General features: G+C 51.0%; 1 protein-coding gene across 2 annotated transcripts; it reads right to left on the minus strand.

The window, feature by feature from the left end:
- Positions 1–1434: 1434 nt before the first annotated feature.
- Positions 1435–13568, minus strand: LOC125445300 (asialoglycoprotein receptor 1-like). 2 transcript variants are annotated; one of them, XM_048518309.1, is made up of 9 exons: positions 13457–13568; positions 8489–8586; positions 7725–7841; positions 6974–7069; positions 6059–6130; positions 5723–5809; positions 4829–4980; positions 3968–4074; positions 1435–1852 (listed from the first exon to the last, which is right to left on the minus strand). In XM_048518309.1, exons 2-9 carry the CDS (start codon positions 8520–8522, stop codon positions 1702–1704), a joined length of 816 nt encoding a protein of 271 aa, XP_048374266.1. In that variant the 5' UTR covers positions 8523–8586; positions 13457–13568; the 3' UTR covers positions 1435–1701. The 2 variants fall into 2 exon arrangements, with proteins under 2 accessions (XP_048374266.1, XP_048374265.1); XM_048518308.1 differs by lacking the exon at positions 13457–13568 and adding an exon at positions 9665–9788.
- Positions 13569–13658: the final 90 nt, after the last annotated feature.

Here is a 13658-nt window from a genome sequence, read left to right on the forward strand (position 1 = left end):
ATTCCTGGGGGGCCCAAGTTAGCTGGAGGACCCCTGAAGCCAGACCATGTAACATTCAAAGGCATTTCCATTTCTTTTACTCGTAACGTAATTGTGCACGACAACCACTAGGGCTGCAGGGAAGGCAGAGCACAGCAAATAGTTCACTTTCTTCTCGCTGTGCCTTTCTGCAAAGTGTATTGCAAGGACGCCAACGCTTGCATATCTTGCTAAAGCCAGCCCTGCAGCAAGGCAATACCAGCCAGCGCGCTTCATGGCTGCCTCGGCCGTTTATAAGCTGAAGCCTCCTAATGAGATTGTGTTTCGTTTACGTCAATCCGTTTTCCTCTTCTTTTCCTCCAGCTCAGCTCCATCGTGTTTTGTGTGGTCCACCAGATCTTCCCTGTTAGTGTCATAGAAAATAAAACCTTTCTTCCCCCCCCCCCCTGATTTCTCTTCCTCCTTCCCACCCTTTTCTCCTTTCAATTTGCACTCTTTTCATTAAATGCCTGCATTTCTCTCGCACCCCTTCTAATTCCCACCCTTCTTTTTTGTCAGTCTTGGTCTCGGCTCCTTCCCATTCCTGGTTGGCATCTTAGAATGAACTTCATAGCAGCAAACCTTGTTAATATTAGGAACAGAAGCAGGTGGTGGGGGAGTTAATATTTCCTCATGGTCTATCGAAGTAGTAAAAGGATGCCTCCCTTTACATGCATGGTAATGGAATGTTGATCTGTTTTACAGGTTACGTAGATGGAACAGAACAGAAGTTAACCCTTCCTACCATAATTAGATAGATTAATATTACATTTTAGACTCTGTTCAGGCAGTGAGTTGCTGTGGAATATCTGATACCCCATAGTAAATACTACTTTGCTATTGTAGACATTACATGTCATGCAGTTGTGGGATCCAAAAATTTTAGTAACAGGTTCCCATGGTGGTGGGATTCAAACTGTGGCGTAGCGCCAATGGGGCTGGGCGGGGCACGACGGGGGTGTGGCCGGGCATTCCGGGGGCGGGGCATTCCTGGGGGGGCTGTGGCAAGGACGCAGCCGCTGCGCCGGTCCTTGGGCGGGAAACGAATGCACGCAGGCGCAGGCTGCCACGCACGCCGGTGCACCTCCTGCTAGACTGCTTCAAGTTCTGCGCGCTACTGCTGAGAGGAGGGGCGTAACTAAGGCAAAAATCACGTGGCAAAATCACCAATTAGTAACCCCCTCTCGGTACACACAAATAATTATTAACCTACTCTCGGGAACCTGTGAGAACCTGCTGGATCCCACCTCTGATGTCATGTTACATGAGAAATTACACCTTTTTTAGAAAATAGGTTAGCAAAATCTGTCCCAATGATTCCAGCACAAATTTGTCTTCCTTTTGTGCTAGGTACAGGTACGAGAGTAAACTTAAATAGATTTCTTACTCATTATTTATGAAAAATATGAAGTTGAGATATGAAGTTTTTGTGAACTACAGCCCGTTTCATCAGGTGTAAGATGTCTGTCCAATATTACTGCACATATGCATGGGGGTACAAATATAAAATTAGAAAACAAGAGATGATTTGGATCAGAATCATCCAATGGATGAGATGAATTATTGCACTTCTAAAGCTCGTGCGGAAGAAGTAAAAGCCCCAACTTCTCTACCCATGAGGCACTCTTGTAACATGGGAGTCACAGCAGACTTCCGGGATTCCCGTCCTCTAGAGTCTAGACTCTAGACCTTCAGTTCCTTCTCACACATCCAAGCGAATGAACGGGAACAGTGGTTATCGTTCCAGCGGCCATCAGGATACGTGTGGACGCAGTCTTCCCCTCCCCCGAGGGTGTGGCCATACCAGTGGTCTGGCTGACCTTCACCCCAGTCCCTAAAACAAAAGAGACATTTTAAAAAATATATATATTAAATGTGCATTTCCAGATGTGTCTTCCTAACTGTGTCTGAATACACAAGTTAAACTCAGTACACAATTCCCACCCACAATTCCCAACTGAAACCCTGAAGCCATCTTTGAGAACAACTAATCTAAGGGCAGAACAGCCCAAGAAGGTCCCTGCAGAAGCACGACAACTAGTGAGCGAGACATTCAGCACATGCTCAGAGGAATGTTCTCTTTCTCTGAGACTTTTAAGGAAACAACTGAATGGAAAACTCCTGGTGTCTTTTTACCGCTGTGCTATAGAGAGTGTCTTAACCTCCTGCATCTGTGTATGGTTCTCCAGTTGCACAGTGGCAGATAGGAAGGCGCTCCAAAGGGTGATCACTCCTGCACAGAGGATCATCGGCTGCCCTCTCCCCTCCTTGGAAGAACTCTATCATTCCCGAAGCCGAAAGAAAGCCCAAAATATTCTGAGAGACCCGTCTCATCCAGCACACTCTCTTTTTGAACTGTGACCATCCTGCAGACGATACAGGTCTATAAAAACTAGGACAAAGAGGCATAGAGACAGCTTCTACTCTAGAGCTGTGGCTATGCTGAACTCCGCGGCTTCGTGTTGATGTGTTTGGGGCTGTGTAGGGATGGGTGGAGGAAGGGGAAAGGGAGGGTGGGGTATGAGTCTGAAATTGTGTGCCTCGAGGAATGCGGCTGTAAATTTAGTTGTGCGTCCACAATGACAATAAAATGCTTATGCTTATGCACACAGGCAAGCTATACCAAAACCAGGGGCCAGGCAGTGTAGTAATGCACTGCTGACCCAGCAGCGCCGTGGTAGAACGTTGGGTGGTGGGGGGGCGTCTCGCCTATTCCTTAGCGACGACCCTGCGGGGTTGACTACAAGGCAGAGTGAAACCAAGTATTGATTTTTCTGCTACTCCCCACCCCTCCCTGAACCCACCCACTGCAAGCAGAGGAGGCAGCCTCAGATGAAAATAAATCTTACTCCAGCGGATGTTAAAGATGTCAACAACCACAAAAGAACCAAAGGACAGAAAAGGTTGAGGACAGAACTGACGAGAATTATTATGGTCAGGAAGGGGTTATCTGACAGCCCCAAACAACTGGCGCCTTCCTTCCTCTGCTCTTTATAGGAAGCTTTGCATTTTCCATTTTATCTGCACAACAAAAAGGGCTAGAAACATTTTTTTTAAGTGCAAGCTAAGAATTCAGAGGAAAACATGGCATATTTCTCTGGGGGCATTTCCCCATATGCCCCTCCATAGCTATAGGCCTCAGAAGCTTACAAACGAGGCACATGTGTGAAGGAATCCCTATCTTGTCCCCCACTCCTCTGAAGATGCCAGCCACAGATGCAGGCGAAACGTCAGGACAAAATGCTACTGGAACATGGCCATACAACCTGGAAAACCCACAACACCCTAGTGATTCTGGCTGCGAAAGGCTTTGACAATACATTGAACTTAATTATCTTCTGAGTGGTGAATGAAGATGTAACCCTCATGCTCAGAATGGGTTGACCCAGAAAGGGGTGGAGACCCAAAGCAGGAGGAGGCTGCAGACCTCATGTAGTTTGGAGGAGACAAGGCTACCAGACTCGGACCTTGGTTTGTAGAAGCCCTTAACACCTTGTGAAGGTAACTGCAATGTTGTTGGGAACTACTGGGAGGGTAGTTGTTTGTTTTTGCTGTGTTGTAAATGTTGGAGTTTACTGTTTCAGGGTTTTTGTGGTTGTCATGGGTGAGAGTTCTCCTGGAAACCTTCATCATGTTGAATCCTGTTCATCAAGCCCTTGGAGTCTTCAGGAGCCAACCCTCTTGCAAAGAAGAATTGGACTTGGCAGTATCAGTAGACTGTAAATATAAGGACTTGAAAATGCAACCTGAACAGGACCTTGAAGTGTAATGTTAAATGTTGATGTTATATATTATATGTTAAGAAAGTAAACCATTTTGTTTTTTTTAAATTTGTTGTTGCAAACTCATTCCAAGTTCTGCCCCACAGAACCCACAAGCTGAGGTTACAAAGGCACAGCACAAGAGCGGGGGGGAGGTGATGGTGGGCTGTGTGGTTCACGGGACTCACTCTGAGCGGACGGTGTAGCCTGTCTCATCCACCCACTTCCACGTCCCGCTGACATCTGTCAGGCCGATCCACATGTAAGCCGACCTCCTGAGCTCATCCACAAACTTCTAGCAAAAGGAAACAACTGAGATGTTTGCTGATCCCACAGCACCCACGCTTCCACCCCTCCGAGGTAGATGGCCCGCCCTGCAGGAGGACTACAGCGCTGTCAGTGTTCTGTGTTCAGTTCTGGTTGCCACATCTCAAAAAAGGATATTGAGGAGATAGAAAAAGTGCAGAGAAGGGCAACGAGGATGATTGAAGGATTGGAGCACCTTCCTTATGAGGAGAGGCTGCAGCGTTTGGGACTCTTTAGTTGGAGAGGAGACATCTGAGGGGGGATATGATTGAAGTCTATAAAATTATGCATGGGGTAGAAAATGTTGACAGGGAGAAATTTTTCTCTCTTTCTCACAATACTAGAACCAGGGGGCATTCATTGAAAATGCTGGGGGGAAGAATTAGGACTAATAAAAGGAAACACCTCTTCACGCAACGTGTGATTGGTGTTTGGAATATGCTGCCACAGGAGGTGGTGATGGCCACTCACCTGGATAGCTTTAAAAAGGGCTTGGACAGATTTATGGAGGAGAAGTCAATTTATGGCTACCAATCTTGATCCTCCTTGATCTGAGATTGCAAATGCCTTAGCAGACCAGGTGCTCAGGAGCAGCAGCAGCAGAAGGCCATTGCTTTCACATCCTGCAGGTGAGCTCCCAAAGGCATCTGGTGGGCCACTGCGAGTAGCAGAGTGCTGGACTAGATGGACTCTGGTCTGATCCAGCAGGCTAGTTCTTATGTTCTTATGTTCTTAACACTTACTTTCTCCTCAGGTGAATTGATGATAATCAGGTGGGACTCTTTGCCTTCACAGTCCCGCTTGGCCTCCATCCAGGGCCGCTGAAGACGGGACATCCAATAGCAGCTCTCGTGATGGACTGCCCAGCCTTTAGGGCAGCAGCCGGACTTACTACCTGTTAGGGGAGGAGAAATCAAAGCGTTGCCCCTGAGCCACCAACGTGTGTGAGCCCACGGATGCACTTCTGGGGTTGGATCCAGCCATCTTTCCCCCCTCGGCCTGGATCGGTTCCTTCTCCTCTGACACGCTTTCCATCCACAAAGGTCCCACGATCCCATTCCATGATGGTTGGGTTTGGGGGGGGGGGGGACAGTCTCTCCTCAGTGGAGCAGCAGTGGCGTAGTGGCTAAGAGCAGTGGCTAAGAGCAGGTGCACTCTGATCTGGAGGAACCGGGTTTGATTCCCAGCTCTGCCGCTTGAGTTGTAGAGGCTTATCTGAGGAATTCAGATTAGCCTGTGCACTCCCACACATGCCAGCAGGGTGACCTTGGGCTAGTCACAGCTTCTCGGAGCTCTCTCAGCCCCACCCACCTCACAGGGTGTTTGTTGTGAGGGGGGAAGGGCAAGGAGACTGTAAGCCCCTTTGAGTCTCCTGCAGGAGAGAAAGGGGGAATATAAATCCAAACTCCTCCTCTTCTTCTTCTTCAATGGGGAGCTGCCTCCAGGGCCATACTGGGATTTACAGGTTTGCTAGTAATCAAATAATACATTCAGGCCACACAAACATCAGTGGAGGGAGGGGGGGGGGGAAGGGGACAGTCCTAACCAACCAAGTAGCCCCACGGACCGGACCCTCATCCAGCTTTTCCCCTTTACCCAGTTCGTCTCCCCACCCGCCTCTTTGGTCTCTTCAGTACCGTTGCTTTGTAGCTCCACCAGCTGACAACGCAGCGAGTTCGAGTCCTGGTGCAGGATCGCCAGCAAGCTTTCCAGCCGCTTCTTGACTGACGGAGGAAAGAGGCAGGAAAGAAGGAGCGTGAGCCCCAGGCTAGGGAGTTGCCAACCTCCAGGGGTAGCCTGGTGATCTCCCACACGACAGAGGTCAGTTTCTCTGAAGAAAATGGCCGCTTTGGGGAGAGGTCCGGCCCAGCCCAGCCCGCCCGGGGGCTGAGTCATCAGGCCAGCTTCCCCCGCATCCCCCAGCCACAAAGGAGCACAAGCGGCCACCAAGCATGGCCACGCCAGGCCCTCACTTTTCTCTGTCTCGTTGCCCTCGCGGCCCAAGGTCTGCTCCAACGTGGTCAGTCGTGAGCTGGTGCTGTTTCCTAGAACAGACAATAGAAAGACTATGCAGGTAGGGGGGCTGCAGAGGTGGGATCCAGCAGGTTCTCACAGGTTCCGGAGAGTAGGTTACTCATTATTTGTGTGTGCCGAGAGGGGGTTACTAATGGGTGATTTTGCCACGTGATTTTTGCCTTAGTTACGCCCCTCCTCTCAGCAGTAGTGCGCAGAACTTGGAGCAGTCTAGCAGGAGGTGCACCGCGTGCGTGGCAGCCTGCGCCTGCGTGCATTCGTTTCCCGCCCAAGGACCGGCGCAGCGGCTGCGTCCTTGCCACAGCCCCGCCCAGCAATGCCCCGCCCCCGGAATGCCCAGCCACGGCCCTGTCGTGCCCCGCCCAGCCCCATTGGTGCTTCGCCACAGTTTGAATCCCACCACCATGGGAACCTGTTACTAAAATTTTTGGATCCCACCACTGGGTGGCTGGTCTCGATGTCCCCAGGAACTGCATGTGATCTCCAGGCGACAGAGAGATCTCCTCCCCAGGATCAAATGGCTCTTTTGAGAGGTACCTACTGATGCCCCTCCCCTCCTCAGATCCCCCTTGCCCAGGCTCTCCCCCTGACGTCTTGTTGTCAGCAGCCACAAGGCCGGCTGTGGCCAGGGATGGGCGGAGTACAATAAAATAAATCCCTGAGCCTGTGGCTTGCAGCCAGCTCTGATTTCAGGGGCAACCGCAACATTGCAGGGGCTTTTCTGCACGGCAGACAGGAACCACAGGGCCCGCATCTGTGCCGGTCACTTTCTTGCCACTACACAAGCATCCACAACCACACAGGGGTGGGGTGAGGGGGGGGATTTCAACCCCAGCCTCTCCTCTTTTACTCACGCTTCTGCTGGAGGCTGCTGAGGCCCACCGAGACGGTCTTGTTGAAGCTCTGGAGGGACTCCCAGGTCTCCTGCTGCGCTGTGCCAAACTGTGCCCCTGGCAAGAAGCAAATCGAGGGGATGCTGAAAAGTGGGTCTGCTGGAGGCTCGAGGTGCTCGGTTGCCCCACCTGCCCCCAGGATGGAGCCGCCCTGTCAGCCAGATCCAAGCCCAGCTCCGCAGGGGTTTGCCTCAAACCCAGACCCGGCAGCCCAAATCCATAAGAACATAAGAACTAGCCAGCTGGATCAGACCAGAGTCCATCTAGTCCAGCACTCTGCTACTCGCAGTGGCCCACCAAGTGCCTTTGGGAGCTCACGTGCAGGAGGTGAAAGCAAGGGCCTTCTGCTGCTGCTGCTGCTCCTGAGCACCTGTTCTGCTCAGGCATTTGCAATCTGAGATCAAGGAGGATCAAGATTGGTAGCCAGAGATCGACTTCTCCTCCATAAATCTGTCCAAGCCCCTTTTAAAGCTATCCAGATGAGTGGCCATCACCACCCCCTGCGGCAGCATATTCCAAACAGCAATCACATGTTTTGTGAAGAAGTGTTTCCTTTTATTAGTCCTAAAAGCGGAACCCACCATCTCCCACTTCGAGGAGAGCGAATCGAGCCCCTGCAGAGCTCTGGTACCCCCCTAGTTGTTTTATCTATTCGGGGGCTTGGCCAGAGGATCCTGCCAGTCTGCCATCCCTTTGCCCAGCTGCCACTCACCCTTGGTGCCCATAATAATGACCAGAAGGCTGAGCACAGCGCAGAGGCCGGCCACGAGGAGGAGCAGGCGGCTGGTGGGGCAGATCCGGTCCAATGCCGACTGGGGTGGCGGCAACCCTGTGGGTACCAGAAGAGACGTTTCTATGCTGAGATGTGCCTCTTGCCGAGTTTTGCCAGGCCTCCAAGCAAGCGCCAAAACCCAGTGGATCCAGGGAACTTGGGGGTTTGCATGAAGCCAGTGAGTGGGAGACTCTTGGGGGAAAGAAGGCAGGAGTCCAGGGAAGGGATTGCAGTGATGGAACAAACACAGCGATCCAGAAGGCAGGACAAGGAACCCCCCAGAAGGGACGCCCAACAGGGAGGAAGCGGTGGAGGCCGCTGAGCCCCAGGCCTTCATGTGGGTCTTCCAGAGTTGCCAACCTCCAGGCGGGGTCTGGCGATCTCCCAGAATTACAAGTGGATCTCCAGACTACACCAATCAGTGGGCTGCCTGGAGGGTGGACGTGAGGGCATTAGACCTTTCCAAGATCCCTCCCCTCCCCAGGTTCTATCCCAAATCTCCAGGGGTTTCCTGTTCCAGAGTTGGCAACCCTTGGATCTGCCGTCCCATGGTGTCCAAACCGTCCTTCCCACAGCTCTTCCAGTCCTCCCCCAACAGATCCAGTCCCAGGAGAAAGGTTGACTTCCCCCCGTTTCTTGCTGGGTTTATATGTCCCACGTGTCTGGTTGGCCCCACTTGGCAATATCCCCACATCTCAAGGCACCTCTCCCAAAGTGTTTCCGCCCTTCCTCTGCCATGTCCGTGGATTTGAGATCTTGGTAGTCCTGGGCGACTGTGGGTTCGGGTTCAGAGGCGCTGAAGCTGGAAAGGAAGAGAGGCCAGAGGTTCAAATCGCCCGTGATGCAAACTGTTTAATCTCAAATGCGTTAGTCACGCTCTCCGTCTGGCCTACTTTACAGGGCTGTTGCAAACAGTGCTGTGTTTATTTTCACTAAACGAGCTTCAGTTTAGGGCACTGATGGCGAACCTTTTCGAGACGGAGTGCCCAAACTGCAACCCAAAACCCACTTATTTATCGCAAAGTGCCAGCATGGCAATTTAACCTGAATACTGAGGTTTTAGTTTAGAAAAAACTGTTGGCTCAGAGGCATGCATTACTCGGGAGTAAGCTTGGTGGTAGTCGGTGGCTTTGCTTTGAAGCAACCGTGCAACTCTTCCAACGGGTGAGTCACAACCCTAGGAGGGTTTACTCAGAAGCAAGCCCCATTGCCAGCAACCGAGTTTACTCCCAGGTAAAGGATTGCGCTTTTGCTCTTTGCATGAAAATCAGTGGGGTTTAACAGTGCTTACAGGGTTACCTACACTGCTTCCCCAAAACTAGGTCTTAGGTTTAATGCTAATAATCGAGCTCAGCAGCCCAGGCCAGCCTAGATGTGGGGGGGGGGGGCACTCTGTTTGCGGGTGCCCACAGAGAGGGCTGAGTGCCACCTCTGGCACCCGTGCCATAGGTTCACCACCACTGGTTTAGGGCCTTGGATTATGAGGAGCTTCTAAATACAGGAAAACCACCACAAAATACTACAGGACCACTCTACTGGTACTGCTCCGGGGCTTCTTAAACTTGACGCAGCATGAAGCTTCTAGAAGTGCTTGACCCTAGCCACGGGTGTGTGATGCTAAAAAGTGAGGGAGGCCCAGTTCTCCAGATTAGAACCCACCTGCTTTTAACCACTACACCACGCTGGCTCTCACACTGGCTGTGAGATGCTGCCATCCCTGCCGGTCGCAGTTTCTGCACTCTGAACTGCGGTGCGCTCTTCTCGAGTCCCAGAAACACTCGCCAAGGCAGCAAGACTCCGGGGTCCTGGCTCAACCCACACCCCTGAGCACGGCTGACATTTCTGACGCTCTCCACACCCCTCCGCTCCAATAAACTTACTTCGCAAAAGACGTGGCCATTCCGCCCAGCTGCAGGTCAGTCAGAACACGCGACTTTCCGCTCTCCCAAGATCCAATTGGAAATTATAAGCAGAGCAAACTTTGGACGAAGCCAAGGTCAGCTGCCAGATGGATTGCTCAATGGAAACCCTGTTGCAGCGCATAGCCATGACTTCTGGGAGAGCAGGAAAGCTCTGCAGAGGCCTCTGATGGTAGCTGTGGAAGGTGGAGCAGACAGAGGCTCATTCCGCACATGCAGAATAATGCACTTTGAAACTGCTTTCAATGCTCTTTGAAGCTGTGCGGAATAGCAAAATCCACTTGCAAACAGTTGTGAAAGTGGTTTGAAAACGCATTATTTTGCGTGCGCAGAAGGGGCCAGAGTTTGGGGTGACCTGGATCTTCCGTTGCCCTCCTCTGTGTGTGTGTGGGGGGGGGGGGGGGAGAATGCTCCTAGGTTGGATCTTGAGGCTTTTTCTCACTAACACCACAGGCATTCTCAACCCATCACAGAAACCTTTGATCTGTCAATATACTGTACTGGGAGCATTCAAATGCAAAACCTTTACAAAATAAAAAGACCTCTGGTGACTCTTAAAAGCCAGTGCATGTACTCTGGGCTGGATCCCGCCACACCAAGTGCCACTTGTTCTTGATGATGTGTCCACACTTAACCGTGGAAATGCAGAGCCTAGTCTCTGGTTTGGAACCTTGGCTCCAGTCCCCTGTGCGTCAGGCTGGGCGTGGGGAGGGAGGGGGGGGGGGGAAGACGTAGAATTCTCTTTTAACAGCAGTTAAAACTGGTGTTTGTTAGTGTGCTTAATCATAAATAAATTTAGTTTAAACCAACAAGAATATGCACTGAAATATGTTCTATTTTACGCATTTGGACAAGGTGTCCGTAGGGGACGTCACACTTGGAGGAACGCAAAACAAACCAGCTGTGGGGCTGCCTAATGCAGCTGGATTGGATCAAGGGGCTGTTAATTCTGTTTCCTGCACTGGCCAGCCAGATGTCTCTGGAAAAGGATGTGACAGGGAAACACAACCGCATGAAGCCATCTTGAGCCCCAGAAGAGTTTCGTGCTAACTTCACCCCTGGTTATGTTATCATCCTCACCACCATCACGAGTCCCAATTCACCTGTCACCTTGCCCTGCCCTTTTGCTGAAGGGCAGACTTAGCCTGGAAGGGCAGGGTGGTGGGCAATACCTCCCCCCAAGTGAGATCATTTGACAGACAAGAAGAAAAGCACTGGCTGTTGAATTTCTGTCCGGTATGCTGTGCAGCTGTGACAGGAACAGAGCCATTGGCTGCTGAAGAGCATCACACCCGTGAAAGTGTGTTGGAGAGGTAAATAACAACGATAGCAGATTGCTGCCACCTTTTAGGACTAAATTATATTATCTGGAGTGCTAATCTCAGGATTCCAACATTATGTAGTTTGATCTTTATTTACCAATAGGAGTCAAACTGGTAACCAACTCCAATAAATGTGGTTATTATATAGTCTTCTTATCCAAATAAGTCTGGAGGTACAAATGTGAAGGCCCAAGAAAGTTGCAAAACACCATTTTAAAATCAGGTTTAAAACATTGTAAACTCTGGGGAGCCCGAGGAGGTCAGGAAAGCCTTCCACTCGCCCGGCTTTCAGCAAACTGCAAAACTGAATTATTCAAGAGAGGTTGTGTGCAAAGGTAATAAACAGGGTTGCACCAGACAAAATGATTTTATAAACATGCTTGGATAAACGATTGGGACTGTGGTCTATACTGCTGTGCATAGTTTACTGTAAGTAGGAAGAATTAGGACTAATAAAAGGAAACACTTCTTCACGCAACGTGTGATTGGTGTTTGGAATATGCTGCCACAGGAGGTGGTGATGGCCACTAGCCTGGATAGCTTTTAAAAGGGCTTGGACAGATTTATGGAGGAGAAATCGATCTCTTAAGCTGTCAATTCTTGATCCTCCTTGATCTCAGATTGCAAATGCCTTAGCAGACCAGGTCCTCAGGAGCAGCAGAAGGCCCTTGCTTTCACATCCTGCACGTGAGCTCCCAAAGGCACCTGGTGGGTCACTGCGAGTAGCAGAGTGCTGGACTAGATGGACTCTGGTCTGATCCAGCAGGCTAGTTCTTATGTTCTTAGGATCCTGTTACATAATTTTTATACTGCCTAATGTCACGTGAATACTTATGCTGTGCTTCAGTTCTTTCTGATGGTTTGCGGACTTCTGCAATGCTGAAGCATCGTCTAACCAATGTCCCATTTTGTAATTATACTGTGTAATCTGCTTGGAGCCCCCGTGAGAAAGATTATTCCAGACAAAATGTTGCTGATAGGCTGCCAGTGGGGATTCATTTATGGTGTGTTTGTGAGTCAGTTCCATGCACTTGGCATATAGAAAGCCTGCATCAGGCCACGAAGGGATTGTGTGTTGTAAGGGTGTGACATCCTCAAATGCAACATTTGGAGTTCGGGGTGGAGGGGAAGCAAAGCACTGCTGCTTTGTGTGTTGTGGGGTATGAGGGTGTTGCATCCTCAAATGCAACATCTGGTTCTCGGGGGGGGGAGAAAAGCAAAGCGGTGCTGCTTTGTGTGTTGTAGGGTGTTGCATCCTCAAATACAACATCTGGCACTTGGGGGGGACTAAAGCACTGCTGCTTTGTGCGTTGTAGGGTGTGAGGGTGTTGCATCCTCAAATGCAACATCTGGTTCTCGGGGAGGGGGGAGAAAAGCAAAGCAGTGCTGCTTTGTGTGTTGTAGGGTGTTGCATCCTAAAATACAACATCTGGCGCTGGGGGGGACTAAAGCGCTGCTGCCTTGTGAATTGTAGGGTGTGAGGGTGTTGCATCCTCAAATGCAACATCTGGTTCTCGGGGGGAGAAAAGCAAAGCGGTGCTGCTTTGTGCTGTGTTGCATCCTCAAATACAACATCTGGCACTTGGGGGCAACTAAAGCGCTGCTGCTTTGTGCGTTGTAGGGTGTGAGGGTGTTGCATCCTCAAATGCAACATCTGGTGCTCGGGGGGGGAAGAAAAGCAAAGCGCTGCTGCTTTGTGTGTTGTGGGGTGTTGCATCCTCAAATACAACATCTGGCACTCGGGGGGACTAAAGCGCTGCTGCTTTGTGCGTTGTAGGGTGTGAGGGTGTTGCATCCTCAAATGCAACATCTGGTTCTGGGGGGGGGGAGAAAAGCAAAGCGGTGCTGCTTTGTGCTGTGTTGCATCCTCAAATACAACATCACAGCGCAGGGAACGCTAAAGCGCTGCTGCTTTGTGCGTTGTAGGGTGTGAGGGTATTTGCATCCTCAAATGCAACATCTACAATTGGCGCGGGGAAAAAGCAAAGTGCTGCTGCTTTGTGTGTTGTGGGGTGTTGCATCCTCAAATACAACATCTGGCACTCGGGGGGACTAAAGCGCTGCTGCTTTGTGCGTTGTAGGGTGTGAGGGTGTTGCATCCTCAAATACAACATCTGGCGCTCGGGGGGGGAAGAAAAGCAAAGCGCTGCTGCTTTTTGTGTTGTGGGGTGTTGCATCCTCAAATGCAACATCTGGTGCTCGGGGGGGGAGAAAAGCAAAGCGCTGCTGCTTTGTGTGTTGTGGGGTGTTGCATCCTCAAATACAACATCTGGCACTCGGGGGGACTAAAGCGCTGCTGCTTTGTGCGTTGTAGGGTGTGAGGGTGTTGCATCCTCAAATGCAACATCTGGTGCTCGGGGGGAGAAAGGCAAAGCGCTGCTGCTGCTCATGCCCTGCGTGGCGGGACTGCCGTGATCCGCGCGGAGCCTACCCTGGGGAAAGCCCGGCCGCAGCTGCGCTCAGAACCGCGGAGCCCGAGGAGCTGCATTAGCTTAAATCCTTTAAATATTTCAAAACAGCCCCAAAGTGGATCGATTTCCCGTCATGCCCGGCTCCTCCGGGTGACGTCAGCGTCATGGCGGCCACCGTCTCCGCCCAGCTAGCCGTCCCGGGGCTCAGCTCCATGGTCGACT

This window comes from Sphaerodactylus townsendi, linkage group LG15 (genome assembly GCF_021028975.2).
Source record: "Sphaerodactylus townsendi isolate TG3544 linkage group LG15, MPM_Stown_v2.3, whole genome shotgun sequence".
Taxonomy (NCBI): Eukaryota; Metazoa; Chordata; class Lepidosauria; order Squamata; family Sphaerodactylidae; genus Sphaerodactylus; species Sphaerodactylus townsendi.

What these genes read in the sequence shown, in the direction of transcription:
- LOC125445300 (XM_048518308.1), bottom strand. Translation starts at nt 9,684, where the DNA reads ATGGCCACGTCTTTTGCGAA. An exon ending in ATGGCCACGTCTTTTGCGAA is followed by an intron (nt 8,587 to 9,664) that starts GTAAGTTTATTG and finishes CTTCCTTTCCAG; the next exon opens with CTTCAGCGCCTCTGAACCCG. An exon ending in GGTGGAGCTACAAAGCAACG is followed by an intron (nt 4,981 to 5,722) that starts GTACTGAAGAGA and finishes CTCCCCTAACAG; the next exon opens with GTAGTAAGTCCGGCTGCTGC.